The sequence below is a fragment of the Aspergillus aculeatinus genome (genome assembly GCF_003184765.1).
Source record: "Aspergillus aculeatinus CBS 121060 unplaced genomic scaffold BO66scaffold_78, whole genome shotgun sequence".
Lineage (NCBI taxonomy): Eukaryota > Fungi > Ascomycota > Eurotiomycetes > Eurotiales > Aspergillaceae > Aspergillus > Aspergillus aculeatinus.
This window is the reverse complement of record NW_020291547.1, coordinates 93,318-107,885: the sequence shown is the minus strand read 5'-3', so window position 1 is coordinate 107,885 and position 14,568 is coordinate 93,318. Positions and strand designations below refer to the sequence as shown.

Sequence of the window (14,568 nt, the reverse complement as noted above, 5' to 3'; positions counted from 1 at the left end):
TCATATTTATATAGGAATGTGGCACCCTGGGCTCAGGGAAGCCCTTCGTTTGTTCAGGCGCCCAATGTCAATGAGGTCTTCCTCAGCTACGTGGACCATTCAGCTTCGGAGATCTATGAAGAACCGGATCGGATGTCCCTCAGATACACGAGGACAAATGTACAATGAATTGTCCGGAAGCCAGCTTGATATCGCCGCTTGCCACGTCACCCGTGGACAACGTCAGTTACGCTTCAGGTGCAGCTTCAGGGAAGTGTTCTGTGTGCCATGATTTGATGCAGGTCTCTCCTAGCCAGTTACATGCCTATGAGCGGTGCAAAGCCTACGATGTATAGCTCAAGAACATTTGGTCAATGGAAACAAATGATATTATCTTGGTCAAAAAGCAGAAAGCTGTCATTCACTCATTTATTTGATCTCACCAGCCTCGGGCTCATCGTCAACCTTGGCCAATCCGTGCTCTTTCAATAGAGCATTGATCTCATCGGCGCTCCACAGATGGTGGTAGATCTTGCCTTCGGGCGTTCTTCCCACCGTCGCGAACTCGACTTTTTATAATGTGCATGTTAGCAGGTGATGCAGCTGAGATACAGTCTGTACGATCCGGAAAGGAACCACTTACTCTTCTCACTGCTCAACTTCGTTGAGTCCATCGTCTTGCTCAAGACCTTCACCGCCATGGCGCAAGCCTCCTTCAGATCACAGTCCTCCTTGTAGTCTTGCTTGAGCAAGCTTTGGGCGCTTGCGTTGTTGGCGCCCACGCTGGTCGCTTTCCAACCACCGTAGTTACCGCTGGGGTTGCTCTGGTACAACTGGAACTGCCGAAGAGGGTCGTAGCCCGCATAGATGAATGACACACCGAAGGGACGAAGACCACCGTGTTGGGTATATCCTTGTTTCAGATCGCACAACCGGCGGACCAGTTGCTCGCAAGGGATCTCTTCGTTGTAGGTAAGGAGGTACCGCTGAGCGGCTTGTCGGGCGTAGTTGATCAGGATGTTCGCGTCTGCCGTCATACCAGCAACAGCACAGATCATGTTGCTGCCCAAAATGTTAGGCTAGTCAAGGGCGGTGGGATGAGGGCCGCATACTCATTCAGTGTGTACAACTTCTCGGCAGATGTGTCCTGCTCGAGCAGCTTGCTAGTGACTTTCTTCTCCGCGGCCAGGACGATTCCATCCTTGGCCAGAATACCCAGAGCAGTACCGGCGTGCGAGATGGCTTCTAACGCATACTCAACCTGGTACAGGCGACCTTCGGGGGAGAAGATGGTTGTCTGTCGAAGAACGTCATCGGGTCAGCTAGGAAGCTTCCGAAAGAACAATTGATCATCGGGGGGGAATAAGCATACTCTGGAATCGTATCTTCTTGACATCTTGAACTAATCGAACAAATATTGAGGAACTTCAGTTGTGTATATCAAGCAAAGAGAGAGGGTGGGAATGAGCGGAGTTGTGATGGGGGGGGAAGATGAAGGGAGATGCCGAGCAAGCTGTGCAGTTGAAGGTCGGATGAGCTCCCGTAGGAAGGTAGGAAGTGAGCGAGTGAGTGACCGACCAGGCAACTTCGCCCTGGCGCGTCCACCAGCCCGCCCGCCCCGGGCTGACGAGACCATCCGTCCGCCAAGCTCGGACCACCCCGAGATTCCATGCGAAGCTCTCCGCGACACTGGCGCAAATTATCTTCCAACGGCGCTGCAGGACTTCAACCATTTGATTTAACAATCCTTCGTTTGTGAGCTAAGACATCTTCACTCAATTTACATGTATAATTGAGTGATACTTTGCAAATCTATATTTTTCACCATGCTAAGGTCGACATATACCCCACCTCCTCCGCTACCTCCAGGATGGACCGAACATAAAGCTCCTACAGGTTCGCGCACCTAAACAGAGTCTCGTTTAAATCTCGTCCCTAATTCGATCTAGGACATACATACTATTACAATGCGCAAACCAAGCAATCCACCTACACCAGGCCTCTACCAGTCCTGACGCAACCTCAACCGCCGACAATAACGCCGCAACAACCCACGTTCAACACGAACATAGACACACTACCCCCATTCTCTTCTACTCCTTATGCGCCCCATGGATTCGGACTTGGTGCCCCTGGCTTTAATGCCATCCCTCAATACGGACAGCAGCAAGGAAGTCAGGGCCAAGGAAATTTCCGTGGCGGAAGAAACAGCTATGATCGTCGACGTCGGGGGCCAGAAGACAGGCCCAAGAAGAAGCACGCAGTGCCAGGATGCGCGCCCTGGGTGCTTGTGAAGACGAAACTCGGAAGACGATTCGTTCACAATCCGGAGACAAACGAGAGCTATTGGAAAATCCCTCCCGAGGTGATGAAAGGGGTTCTCGAGTTCGATCGCTTGGAACAAGAGGCACTAGCGAGAAAGGAACGAGGCGAAGATGTCCAGGATGTTGGAGACCTGGAACATGCAGAGGGCAGTTCAGGAGAGAGACAGGAAGCCGAGATTTCGGCAAGCGGGCCCACAACAGCACACGCTGAGGAGGACAGCGACGAGTATGAGGAAGTCGAGGTTACGGACGACGAAGACGAAGACCAACCCTTCAAACGACCGAAGACCGATGAAGATGCAGGTCACCCCCAACCTGTGGAATTTACGGAAGAAGATATGGAATATCAGTTAGCAGCGATGGGAGAAGAATACGGCCTTGACCCCGGCGAGTATGGCGAACCAGGCGAGGAAGGGTGGGAGGAGGGTGCTGAAGGTCTGCCGCTCACGGAGGAGGATGCTACGGCTCTGTTCCGCGACCTCCTCGACGACTTCCATATCAATCCCTTCACGACCTGGGAGAAGATCATTGAAGAAGGCCACATCATCAATGACAGCCGCTATACTGTTCTCCCGAACATGAAAGCGCGTCGCGACGTCTGGTCAAACTGGAGTCGCGATCGTATCCAAGAAATCAAGGAGCGCAAGCAGAAGCAAGAGAAGAAAGACCCGCGCATAAAATACCTCTCATTCTTGCAAGAACACGCAACCCCAAAACTGTACTGGCCAGAATTCAAACGGAAATATAGGAAAGAGCCAGAGATGAAAGACCCACAGCTGTCGGACAAAGACCGGGAGAAGTTCTACCGCGACCTGGTATCACGAATGAAGCAGCCCGAAAGCAGTCGAAAATCCGATCTCTCGGCTCTGCTCAAGTCTGTGCCTTTGCATGAATTGAACAAATCATCCAACCTCGAAGCGCTCTCCACCTCTATCATCACCGATCTCAGATACATCGCACTAGCTCCCAAAGTACGTGATCCGCTTATTGAGACATACATCTCGACCTTGCCCCCGGCGCCAGAGGATAACCTCACCGCCGATGAGAGAGAAGAGCTGGAGCGAAAGAGAGTGGAGCGAGAAAAGCGCGAGAGAGCTTTGGCGGAACGTGAGAAGCAAGTTGAAGATGAAAAGCGGAAGCAGAAGGGCGAACTCATCCGTGGCAAACATCTCCTAAGAGAAGGTGAGGTCGAGCTTGAGGAAGCTATGCAAGTCAACAAGGGCGGCCTGCGCAGCTACCTGGAAGCAGAGGACCAATCGCCCAGACCTCGAGGGGAATAGGGAGCATTTGGGAAGTGCATTTCATGTATAGGATAATCATGATTTTAGATGAGTGTAAGATACATGTTGAACCATTTCTGTCTCTATCTAAAGGATCAATCACACAATGCTTATGATTCAGCTATGCGGGCGTAATATGCCCCGCCACACAAGCAAGCGCAGGTGTGGAGGTATGAAAGAGCAAGTAAGCTAGCAGGACAGCACTCGCGTTGCCAACACTGTGGCGAATTAAGATGATTAGTAGCAATTTTGTCTGATCGCACATAGCTCATGGGGTATCATTGTAAGTTTTTAGAAAAGTTCTGGACCTCCCTCTTTGTGAAATGACGCCGTTTGTTTGTGTCCCACGCCTGAACCTTGACCCTAACAATTACCGGAACCTCCAGTTGTCCCAATCATCATCGTCATCGTCATCGTCGTCATCATCATCGTCATCCTGTTCATCTCCATTCTCGTGACGGCGTCCAGCGTGGCCCAGCTCATCCTGCGGCGCAGGGGTAGCGGATGGAGACTTATCCATGTCCTGCACTGCTACATCCTCGGTAGGTCTAAGTTGCCGCAGCTCTTCGCGTTTCTGTTTGAGGCGCTTGAGACGCTCCTCTAGCTGTTCCATCTCATCGAACTCGTTCTCCATGAAGCGCGCCGCATCCTCGCGCTCCCCTTCCGCCTCCACCTCGCGGTTCTTGCTTATCGTCTCGGATTCGCGCTGTTGCTGTGCAGCGATCTCTTCCGCGGTGAGGGGCGCGGCTGAGATGGTTGCCGTCGCGGTCAGCGCCGCGGGCCGGTGTGGCATGCGCGTTGGTGCCACCACCTCGCGCTCAAAGGCCGCCCACTCATCCTCATCCACGGTTTGAGGAAGTGGTGCTGGGGCTGTCCCAGCAGGGGTTTCTGAAGGTTGTCCCGCCGGCTCGGAGGAGTCGTGCTCGATGGGAGCGTCTGACGGGGCTTCGGGACCGGCGACTTCCTCGTCCAATTGTTCGAGCTCCTCCTCCTCATGTTCCTCTTCGATGGCCGTCGCGCTCGGTGGCTGTATCGTCATATGCCCCGCCGCGGAATTGGATTCTGCGCCGGCCGGCCTGATCCTCTTGCGCATCGGGTCGTCTGCGGGATCTACCTTTCTTTTCTTGGTTACACGGTTGCCCGTGCTCCCTGTCTGAGGGGAGCCCTTGCGGGTGGCGAGCTCATTGCGGAGTAATGAGCGAACATCGGCCATGATCTTTCTTCTGGGAATGGGGATAAATGCTATGATGATGTAAAGAGACAATGAGAAGGAGAATGAAAACGTTTGGTTGGAATTACTAGATAGGTAGGTAGGTAGGTAGGAGGTAGGTAATGTAAAGCCCTTTTTCAAACCAGGCGATTAGAAAATCAATCTATGTGGGGATTCCGGAGAAGCTTTGGAAGGGCGGCGAAGAATAAACGCGACGAGAACGGGCGACGGGCGCACCGCGCGACAAGCCGATTCCGCGGAGCCGCAGTCACGTGGTAACCATTCGGGTTCAGCTGATTCAGCATCCGAACCAACTCTCACTTAATCAGCAGCCTGGAGGAGGTTCAACCGCGACAACATCTCCTCTTCTTCTTCCCAACCTCGGATCATTCTTTCTCATCTCCCATCAACCCTGGCTGATTCTCGCTGGGCGCACCTTTCATCAAGAATCGCCACTGTGCAATACATTTTTGCGCACTCTCTGTTCGCAGCTCACTATACCACGCCCAAATAGCCCGTGAGGCTTGAGTCACTTTTCGCGCGAACCCCGCCCACGCCAAGCATCCTGCGCGCGACACCGGTTGTGGTTGTTGAACAAACCTCCCGAGTCCTCCCTCCCTCCCTCCCCGTCACGGATGGTGACGCCACGGGCCATTCAGTCCCATCGTCTCTAAATAAGTCAGTCGCTGGAGCTTGGAGAAGATCAAGTAATACTTGCGCGGACCGCAGCACAGCAGTGCCAGTCGCCAGTGCCTTTCTCTGTGTATTGCTTTAGCTCTTCTGATGCCGTAGAACCGTGACCTGGGTGGCGTGCGCAACTTTCCCTTTGGACATTTTGGATCCAGCCCATTATCTACCTCCTCATCCAGCTTTCCTTTTACACCAACCATTTCGCGCCGTAGAAATTTGAAAATCTACTTCAGTCATTCACTCCCATCATGGCTGGTAAGCTATCGATCGTATTCCACCCATGTTTTCCTACCGGAGCCAACACTGTCGGTGGGCAGTGTTGGCGGCAGGCAAGCTTGGAAACAAAACTATGGCACGAATTAAATGCAGCTAACAAAGAACTTCAGATGAACCGAGACGCTCTGGTCGCTCGACCAAGGGCCAGCACAAGAACCTCGACATGATCACCGAGACGCCGGCGAAGAAGACGAAAGCCAAAGCTCAACCGAAGGAGAAACCCGCGAAGCCGTCCGTGGAGCCGACACCTGCTCCTAGCGAAGAGGAAGAGATTATCCGATGTATCTGCGGCGAATACGAAGAGGAGGAGGATATTGAACGTGACATGATCTGCTGTGATCGATGCTCTGCATGGCAACACAACGACTGTATGGGCCTCACGTTCGCTAAGGGAGAAGAGCCCGATGAATACTTTTGCGAGCAGTGCAAGCCCGAGAACCATCCGGTCCTCTTGGAGAAGATCTCGCGGGGCGAAAAGCCGTGGGAAGAAGCGGCCGAACGGCGACGCATAGAAGCGGAGGAGAAGAAGGCCTCGCGGCGCAAGAAGGGGAAGAAGGGCGGCCGACGAGGTCGACAAAGTGAGGTCAAGGTTGAAACGAGTACTCCAGCTCGCGCAGCACCCTCGACAACACCTGCCCCTACTCCTACCCCAGCTCCCTTGGCTGCGCCTGCGCCTGCTCCTGCTGCTCCTCCGCCTCCGCCTCCTGCTTCTGCTCCTACTCCTTCTCCTGCTGCCGAAGCCCCTGCTACCGAAGCTCCGGCTGCTGCGCCTGCTAAGGAACCATCTCCTGCTAAGGCGCCAACTCCTGCTAAGGCGCCAACTCCCGCCAAGGAGCCAACTCCCGAGAAAAATGGACATACTCCTGAGGCTCCACCAGCAAGCGCCCAGAAACGCAAGTTCGAGGAGCATCAAGAAGCTCCAACCGCGGAAGCTGTACGTAGCCTGTTCCTTTTCTGGCTTGACCACGCCTGACTGACACTAATCCTGATGATAGGAACCAAAACCCAAGCAGCAGAAGATCTCACCCCCAGCCGCCACCCCAACACCTCCCCCCGAACCGGCTCCAGTGAAGGATGAGCCCGCCGGGCAGTCTTCTCGACATGGCTCCACTGCATCGCCATCGCCGACCACCGCAGAAGTGACGAAGTCCTTGGAAGAACCCACTAACCCGGCTCGAAGAAGTGCTGCTAGTGCCCTGGTCAAGTTATTTGTAGATCAGATTTCTGAGTCCCAGAAGAAAGGATCTTTCAGCTTGCCCAAAGGGAAACCCGTGGAGGAAGTTGCGCGGCAGCTTGGACTCTCGATTGAGAGTGCTATGTACCAGAATATATGCGGAGGATCTGGAGAGCCTACAGACCCGTATAAGACACAATTGCGGACGATCCTGTTCAACGTAAAGAAGAACCCTTCTCTACGGGATCGTCTGCTCGTAGGTAGTTTACTTCCCGATGCCCTCTCTAAGATGAGCAGCCAAGACATGGCCAGTGAGGAGCTCCAGCAGAAGGATGCTGAGATCAAGCGGGAAGCCGAGCGTCAACACATTATCATCCAAGAACAAGGGCCGCGCATTAGACGCACCCATAAGGGTGAAGAACTGGTCGAAGACGAAAACCATACCGCCGCCAGCGAGCCGGTCTTCTCCACGGCCGCATCTCGACGCAGCTTGGCCGAGGCCGACGGCAGTCCTGCCGGACAGAGTCCGACCAGTCCGACGCCACAGACGACTGAGACCGATGGCGCTGCACAGAAGCATTCCAATGAGTCCAAGCTCCCCGATGGGGTGGACATTCGTCGCGATGACTTCCCTCCGAGAGCACATTCGCCTGGTGGCACCAGCCACGAGCCTGTCTTCCCTGAAGTGTCGGCTCATATCCGCGAACAGCTACCAGCACGCAAGGCACAGGCCGATGCAGAGATTGATAAGTTGCTCAAGGACGATGAACCCGAATCGCCGCCCTACTCACCCAAGGAATACCACGACGAAGGATCGATCTGGCATGGCAAGGTGATGATGAGTACCATCGCCGAGTTCTCCTCCTCGGCGAAGCACGCAGGAGGCGCCGACCTCAGCGGGCGTATACCCTGGAGCCAGCTGGTTCCCTCGACTTTGCTTGTGGACGGACGCATCGACACTCAGTTGGCGGGCAACTATCTATGTGGTCTGCGATTCAGCTCGTCGACCGATGTCACCGTCATCTCGATCAGCAGTCCCGAGAACCCCAAGCAGAGGGCCGGCTTCGACAAGCTGTTCAGCTACTTCCAGGACCGCAACCGATACGGGGTGGTGGGCAAACACCCACTGCCAGCTGTCAAGGATACCTACCTGATTCCGATTGAGGCCGGTTCGACCAAGAAGCCCGACTTCATCGAGCTGTTGGAGAACAACACCCTCGAGGACCCAATGCCCGAGCGGGTGCTCCTGGTAGTCTTCGCCGTCAAGACAGGCGATTCGAACCCCCCCTCTGTCCAGCCTTCTCATCCCACCAGCCAGGAGCCCGGTGCTTCTACCAGCCCTCTCACCACGGCTCCCCAGCAGCAGCAGCAGCAGCAGCAGCAGCAACAACAATTCCTGACCCCGGCCCCCCCTCGCCATTCCTCTCAATTCACCCCCAGCCCAGCGCCATCGTTTCCCGCCACGCCGCAGGCGCCCGTCCCCTACGGCCAGCAACCGCAGCAACCACCCGCAGCGGCCACCCAATACCCCTCTTATCCCCCTCCTCAAGCTTCCACCCACCAGGCTCCCTTCACAGGTCTGGCGGCAGCCATCCAGGTCTTGGGTCCGCAGGCCGCTCAGTCCCCCGCTCTCCAGCAACTGCTGCAGCAGGCACCCAACGCCGACGTCTCTCAGCTGGGAGTGATCAAGGAGATCCTGCTACGCCGTCCAGAGGCCAGTTCAGATTACAAGCTTCTGACGGACGAATTATTCAAGGTCACCGCGGCCAATGGACATGCTGGTGGAGGACAGCAGAACAACCGGTAGAAGGGAAAGCTTAGATATATGCTGTATAGTACTTCATCTTTCTTTCCTTTTTCTTTTCTCCTCCTCTCCATCCTCTTCATTCGCCGCATCACCTTCCCCTTTCCTCCCTTCCTTACCTTCTCATTTCAGTCTCATAGTTGGAACTTGGTGTTCAAATCTTAGTGGCGGGCCCTTTCCCCGAAGGTTTCCAAACTACCTCTTTCTTTTTTTTTTTTCTTTTTATATCTTCATCCGTTCTCAAAATGTGTATTTGGGCGAAAAACGGGGGGAGCTTTTCTTCCTACTATTACTTATTCTGTCACGTTTTTGTTCTTTGCTTTTTTTCCCCCTTTCTTGTGAAGACGCGCAGGCTATTTATTTGATCCAGCGATGGTTTATGCTGTATGTTTTTCCAGTTGCGGCTTGATTGCCCGATTGTCACTTCCCAGAGGCCAATTTGATGTATGCATTTCCAGATTGTACGGCAGATAACGCAGATCGTTTTCGATCGATTGAACACAATATACTCATTATCCGATAACATTTTCTACTTCATGATTTATTTGTTTGGAAGAATTGAATTAGAGGCTCTTGGTACAGGGTATTATACCGCGATGTGTAGATTTGTTTGTTTCGCTAACATAAGGTAAAGTGATGTTTAGATATCTTTTTGAGACAGAAAGAAGAAGATAGCCATGACATCCGCCAAGCATGGTCGACCGTGAAAGGAAACGCCTACGCTATGCAAAGACCAAGCTGAAAGCGTACAGCCGAACAGGAAATGAAAAGGAAAACAAAAAAAAGAAAAAAGAACAGAAATCGGTATAGGACAATCCAAAAAACCCCCCCTTCTCCTTCTCCTTGTTTCATGATCATCGTCATCCGTCATCATCACCACCGAGGACCACGCTTTTTGTACCCACCACCACCGCCGCCACCACCACCGTAGCGAGGCCCGCGGCCACCGCCCCCGGAGCGACCACCGCCCCAGCCCCGATCACGATCGTCCTCGTCATCGTGGTGCCGGACCGGCGGAGGCCGACCCTTGAGCTCCTCGCTGAGTCGCTTGAAGGTCTTGCGCATGTCCGAGTACCCCATGTGCATCTTGCCGAAGAAGTGATCGGCCAGGCGGCGGTCGTTGTCGAGGCGACTCAAGTACGCGCCGCAGACATCGCAGACCTGCAGCTTCTGGTGGCCCGAGGGGCCCGAGGTGTCTTGGAGGTTCTTGAGGTCGCGCTCGCACGTCTCCTTCTGGTGCTTGGCGGTGCGGATCTTGTGCAGTTCGTTCAGGGCCTGCGCCACGGCGCCGGTCTCGCCCAGGACGGAGATCTCGAGCAGACCCGAGTTGATGGTGTTGGTGAGGTCGGCGATTTGTTTCAGCTGCATGGTAACAAAATTAGTTTCTGGTGCTCCAGCAAAATGTTCTAGGTGATGGGAAGGGGGGGAAGCAGAGCAGCAGAGAAGCCAGCCAGCCTTACCAGGTTATTCGTCTGTCGGATTTCATCCGGGGTCTTCTCCAGCCGTCGCTGCGCCGAGTCAATGCGTCGGTCACAGTCGTCGATGTACTTCTGCATGTCGCGCATGTAATCGTAGTCAAACCCCCACTTGGCCTTGTCCGCAGCCGAGGCGGCCTCGTATTCCGTCTTCAATCCTTCGCTGTGCACTTTCGGGCACTGGCCCAGGTCTTGTTTGGTGTTGGTGAAGAGGTCGTGGGGGCAGGTGCCGACGAGGTAGGAACGGCAGACTTTCGGATCGGTGATGGCGAGTTGCGCATTGCGGGATTGCGCTCCTGTGCCGATGAGTTGGTCCGCTGTAGCAGTCAAGGATATCCAGGATTAGCTAGCTATCTCGGAATTGCGGGTTTTCGAGACGAGGGGAGAGAGCTGGAAACGCTCGAGAAGGGAATTGTTGGGGACGTACCTCCCATGAGCTGCTCAAGCAGCTTTCTTTGTTCCGCAGCCATAGTGGGAGAATAATGCCTGGGGTCGAAAGAGTGGTGAGGGGTGAGAGGATGAGGGGGGGGGAAAGAAAAAGAAAGATCGCACTTGAAGGAGTTTGAATTGGAGAGCTTCTTGCTTCTTCTTCTGTTCTGGCCGGGAAGTTCTGCGGGCGTGGCGCTAACCGCGGTTGGCTGCGCTTATGTGAGCTCCGGGCCCCTGTTCGCCTTGCGGTATTATACACTCTACTTCCCTCATTATCTCGACGACAGGAATACTTTCCCCCATGATATAACGGGTGGTTGAAGACTGTCGATTCTAACGGAGCTTGAAACGTTAGACTTCGACCCGAACGAATCGTCGTTGACGTACTGCAGGTGTCTCCGCAGCTGTCAGTTGTTGTTGCATCTCTCACGAGCAACGCAGCTGCCGAACGTCGCAACTCCACCACCGAGGGCACCGAGGGGTGGTGCATCAAGATATCTTTACTGGATTCTTTCTGAAGCCTCCGTGTCGGCCAGCATGACGTGATGACTGTCCTTTCGCTTCTCTCTCTACTCTTCCTGGCCGCGTTCTCCTCGCTCGCCTCCGCGAACTCCGACTACCACGAGAGCCTCGTCCTCCAACCACTTCCGCAATCCGCGCTATTAGCTTCCTTCAACTTCCAGAGCAATGACTCGCAGGCCTCCTTCGATGAGCGTCACTTCCGCTATTTCCCCCGCGCGCTAGGCCAGATCCTCCGCCACGCCAATACCAAGGAGCTGCACCTCCGGTTCACAACGGGTCGATGGGATGCTGAGAGCTGGGGTCCTCGCCCGTGGAATGGAACCAAGGAGGGGGGCACCGGTGTGGAGCTGTGGGCGTGGATCGATGCCGTGGATGATGAATCGTACGTCTTATGCTGGGGTGACCGGACAGATAGGATCCAATGTTGACATCACTCAACCAGGGCTTTCGCAAAATGGATCACCTTGGCCCAATCACTCTCCGGGCTGTTCTGTGCCTCGTTGAACTTCATCGACTCGACCAGAACGACGAGGCCAGTCGCATCGTTCGAACCCACAGGGACTCACGCGGCTTCGGATAATCTGCATCTTCTGCACGGAACACTTCCTGGCGAGGTGGTCTGCACCGAGAACTTGACGCCATTTTTGAAGCTCCTTCCATGTAAGGGAAAGGCGGGTGTGGCTAGCCTTCTGGACGGGCACAAGCTTTTTGATGCTTCGTGGCAGAGCATGTCCGTGGATGTGCGTCCTATCTGCACGCAGACCGGGGAATGTGTTGTGCAGATTGATCAATCGGTGGACATTGTGCTCGATATCGACCGGTCCAAGCGTCCACGGGGTCAGTATAGCTTGCTTGACGCATGACGATCTGTGCTGATCCTTCCCCTAGATAACCCCATCCCACGGCCCGTGCCTAACGAGCAGCTCGTGTGCGACACATCCAAGCCTTATCACTCAGACGACACCTGCTACCCGCTAGAGAGCACGTCCGAAAAGAGCTGGGGCTTGTCAGAGATCTTCGGCCGCAGCATTAGCGGATCATGCCCTCTCACCGAGGGTTCTACCGACGGAACGGTCTGCCTGCGAGTGCCACACGAACGAGAAGTCCGTGCTACTGAAGGCGCGGTGGAAGTGAAGAAGCCCGACGGCTACACCCGCTGCTTCACCCTGGAGTCTTCCACACCATTTGACCTCAACATCCCCGAGCAGGAGGCCACGACCCAAGTTCCACTCGATGAGCCTGTGCTGCGCGCCGAGCGCACGATCGTCGGACACGGCCAGGAACGCGGAGGAATGCGGATCATCTTCGACAACCCCTCGGACACCCACCCTGTTGACTTCATCTACTTCGAGACGCTGCCGTGGTTCCTCCGCCCCTACTTCCACACCCTCCAAGCCACCATCACGGGCCGCGACGGGCTACGTCGCCAAGTGCCCGCCTCGCAATTCATCAAAGAGACCTTCTACCGCCCAGCCATCGATCGCGAACGCGGGACCCAGCTCGAGCTGGCGCTCTCCGTGCCGGCCGCGTCGACGGTGACGCTGACTTACGATTTCGAAAAGGCCATCCTGCGGTACACGGAGTATCCCCCGGACGCCAACCGCGGGTTCAACGTGGCTCCGGCGGTGATCAAGCTGAGCCCGGCGGGCGGCGGCGGCGGCGGCGCCAGCCACCCGATCTACATCCGCACAACGAGCCTGCTTCTTCCACTCCCCACTCCGGACTTTAGCATGCCATACAACGTGATCATCTTGACGAGCACGGTGATCGCGTTGGCTTTCGGCAGTATCTTTAATCTGCTGGTGCGCCGTTTCGTGACGGCCGAAGAGGCCTCGGCCATGCGAGCGCAGACCCTAAAGAGCAGGTTGGGTGGGAAGCTCGTTGCTCTCCGGGACCGAGTCAAGGGGAAGACGGCGAAGACAGAGTAGTTCATGTATTCATTTAGTTCACACCCCATCTAAAAATGCAACCACCGGTTGAAGAGATTCATGCATTCGATTTCATAATATCATTAACCCTAATAATCCCATACACCCCACCTAAAAAAAAAAAGACAAACACTAAAGTTACAACCCCCCAGCAAACACAAATAACGCCACCCCCTATCGGGCAGCCCAAGCCAACAACACCTCCCCCTCAATCAGAAGAAGAAGAGGAGGAATTCACTCAGGATAGAGACTAAACCCTCATCAGCCAGTCCCATCTATCACCTCCCCTCCCCTCACCTCTTTCTCACTGCATCCACCCCCCTCATCCCTCAACCGCTCATCCCCCGAAGGAGAAAGGGAAGAAAAGGCCCGGGGAAAGCTTACAAACCCAACTTATCCTTCATCGTCTCCCAGCCCGGCAGCGCCCCGGACCCGCCGGGCTTCCGCTCCATGAAGCTGTGGTCCTCGGTCGCGCACGTCCCCTCCTGCATCCCCTGGCCCTCGTCGAACCGGCCCAGGAACTTGTGCTCCGCCGCCGACTTCTGGTCGCTGATGTCGCGGAATTCCGGGGCCGTGAGGACGTCGCTCTACGGTCGTTGGCGTTAGTCATCGCAGAACAGTACTGTTTCTGAAATGGTACAATACAGAGGGGAAAGGGGAGGGGAAAGGGGAAAGGGGAAAGGGCCCGGGAAAACGTACCGAAACCCCGCCCTTGGGGTGGCCCGAGTCGCCCCAGCCGCTGCCGCCGCCGGCGTTGTTGGCGGGCGTGGGCTCGGCGGAGGCGCCGCCGCTCGTGGCTTGGGGGAGGCGGTTGGAGTTGGAGGCCATTTTCGTGGTGTTTAGTAGTTAAAGTGGGTGGGTGTTGTTGAGTTAGGTATAGGTGGGGATTGAAGCGTGTGGCTGTGGTGCTGGAGATATGGTTAGTGGTGGTTGCGATGGATGTATATAGTTAGGCGTCGTATGCGGTATGTTCTGCGGAGGGAGGAAGATGGGAAAGCGAAGACTCACTATTTATGCAGATAGTCTCAGAGATGTAGATTTGATCGGGGTCACTTCGAAATCTGCTGGATTGGGTTTATATACCCTACTCGTATCCCTCTTGGGGATGAATGAAGGGTTGGTGATCTCATCATGAACACACGTCATTTTCGGGGTTGCCACCCCCAAGTTTGGGGTCAGTCGCATTCACTTGCTTACCCCAAGCATTGGGGATTCCTGCATGTAAGTTATTATGTACTTGTCACACAAGCAACTGTAGAAGTGATCCTGATGTCTTTATCGATTTGGCTCTCATCTACTGATTCTACCATAGCTAATGTGGTGCACTCTGTATATACATACGTCACGTCATAACGTATCAGCTATGGTAAAACAAGAAAAGACAAAAATAATACCTCTGGATCGCAGCCAACAGAAAGTGTAATTGGGGAATTATAATGTATGCATCAATCATGGAGGTCTTCAAAAATCCAAGAAT

General features: G+C 54.7%; 7 protein-coding genes across 7 annotated transcripts; 3 read left to right on the top strand and 4 right to left on the bottom strand.

The window, feature by feature from the left end:
- Positions 1 to 271: 271 nt before the first annotated feature.
- Positions 272 to 1,520, bottom strand: pre9 (proteasome core particle subunit alpha 3). Its single transcript, XM_025648391.1, has 4 exons — positions 1,352 to 1,520; positions 1,092 to 1,276; positions 623 to 1,041; positions 272 to 548 (listed from the first exon to the last, which is right to left on the bottom strand). Exons 1-4 carry the CDS (start codon positions 1,373 to 1,375, stop codon positions 409 to 411), a joined length of 768 nt encoding a protein of 255 aa, XP_025498364.1. The 5' UTR covers positions 1,376 to 1,520; the 3' UTR covers positions 272 to 408.
- A 132-nt stretch (positions 1,521 to 1,652) lies between these two features.
- BO66DRAFT_424121 (FF domain protein) lies at positions 1,653 to 3,601 on the top strand. Its single transcript, XM_025650153.1, has 2 exons — positions 1,653 to 1,875; positions 1,929 to 3,601. The coding sequence occupies exons 1-2, from the start codon at positions 1,806 to 1,808 to the stop codon at positions 3,581 to 3,583; spliced, it is 1,725 nt and encodes a 574-aa protein (XP_025498363.1). The 5' UTR covers positions 1,653 to 1,805; the 3' UTR covers positions 3,584 to 3,601.
- A 76-nt stretch (positions 3,602 to 3,677) lies between these two features.
- BO66DRAFT_396113 (uncharacterized protein) lies at positions 3,678 to 4,973 on the bottom strand. The gene has a single exon (XM_025648390.1). It carries the CDS (start codon positions 4,794 to 4,796, stop codon positions 3,954 to 3,956), a length of 843 nt encoding a protein of 280 aa, XP_025498362.1. The 5' UTR covers positions 4,797 to 4,973; the 3' UTR covers positions 3,678 to 3,953.
- Positions 4,974 to 5,523: 550 nt separating this feature from the next.
- BO66DRAFT_234081 (putative PHD finger domain protein) lies at positions 5,524 to 8,889 on the top strand. The gene is made up of 3 exons (XM_025642784.1): positions 5,524 to 5,738; positions 5,870 to 6,693; positions 6,755 to 8,889. Exons 1-3 carry the CDS (start codon positions 5,732 to 5,734, stop codon positions 8,738 to 8,740), a joined length of 2,817 nt encoding a protein of 938 aa, XP_025498361.1. The 5' UTR covers positions 5,524 to 5,731; the 3' UTR covers positions 8,741 to 8,889.
- Positions 8,890 to 9,610: 721 nt separating this feature from the next.
- BO66DRAFT_432627 (LUC7 domain-containing protein) lies at positions 9,611 to 10,773 on the bottom strand (the record flags this gene model as incomplete). The annotated part of the gene is made up of 3 exons (XM_025650659.1): positions 10,640 to 10,773; positions 10,198 to 10,529; positions 9,611 to 10,099 (listed from the first exon to the last, which is right to left on the bottom strand). The coding sequence occupies exons 1-3, from the start codon at positions 10,680 to 10,682 to the stop codon at positions 9,611 to 9,613; spliced, it is 864 nt and encodes a 287-aa protein (XP_025498360.1). The 5' UTR covers positions 10,683 to 10,773.
- Positions 10,774 to 10,928: 155 nt separating this feature from the next.
- gpi16 (GPI-anchor transamidase subunit GPI16) lies at positions 10,929 to 13,115 on the top strand. The gene is made up of 3 exons (XM_025648389.1): positions 10,929 to 11,545; positions 11,606 to 12,000; positions 12,052 to 13,115. The coding sequence occupies exons 1-3, from the start codon at positions 11,187 to 11,189 to the stop codon at positions 13,089 to 13,091; spliced, it is 1,794 nt and encodes a 597-aa protein (XP_025498359.1). The 5' UTR covers positions 10,929 to 11,186; the 3' UTR covers positions 13,092 to 13,115.
- A 120-nt stretch (positions 13,116 to 13,235) lies between these two features.
- Positions 13,236 to 14,175, bottom strand: BO66DRAFT_396110 (uncharacterized protein). Its single transcript, XM_025648388.1, has 2 exons — positions 13,791 to 14,175; positions 13,236 to 13,678 (listed from the first exon to the last, which is right to left on the bottom strand). Exons 1-2 carry the CDS (start codon positions 13,917 to 13,919, stop codon positions 13,472 to 13,474), a joined length of 336 nt encoding a protein of 111 aa, XP_025498358.1. The 5' UTR covers positions 13,920 to 14,175; the 3' UTR covers positions 13,236 to 13,471.
- Between the last annotated feature and the right edge of the window lie 393 nt (positions 14,176 to 14,568).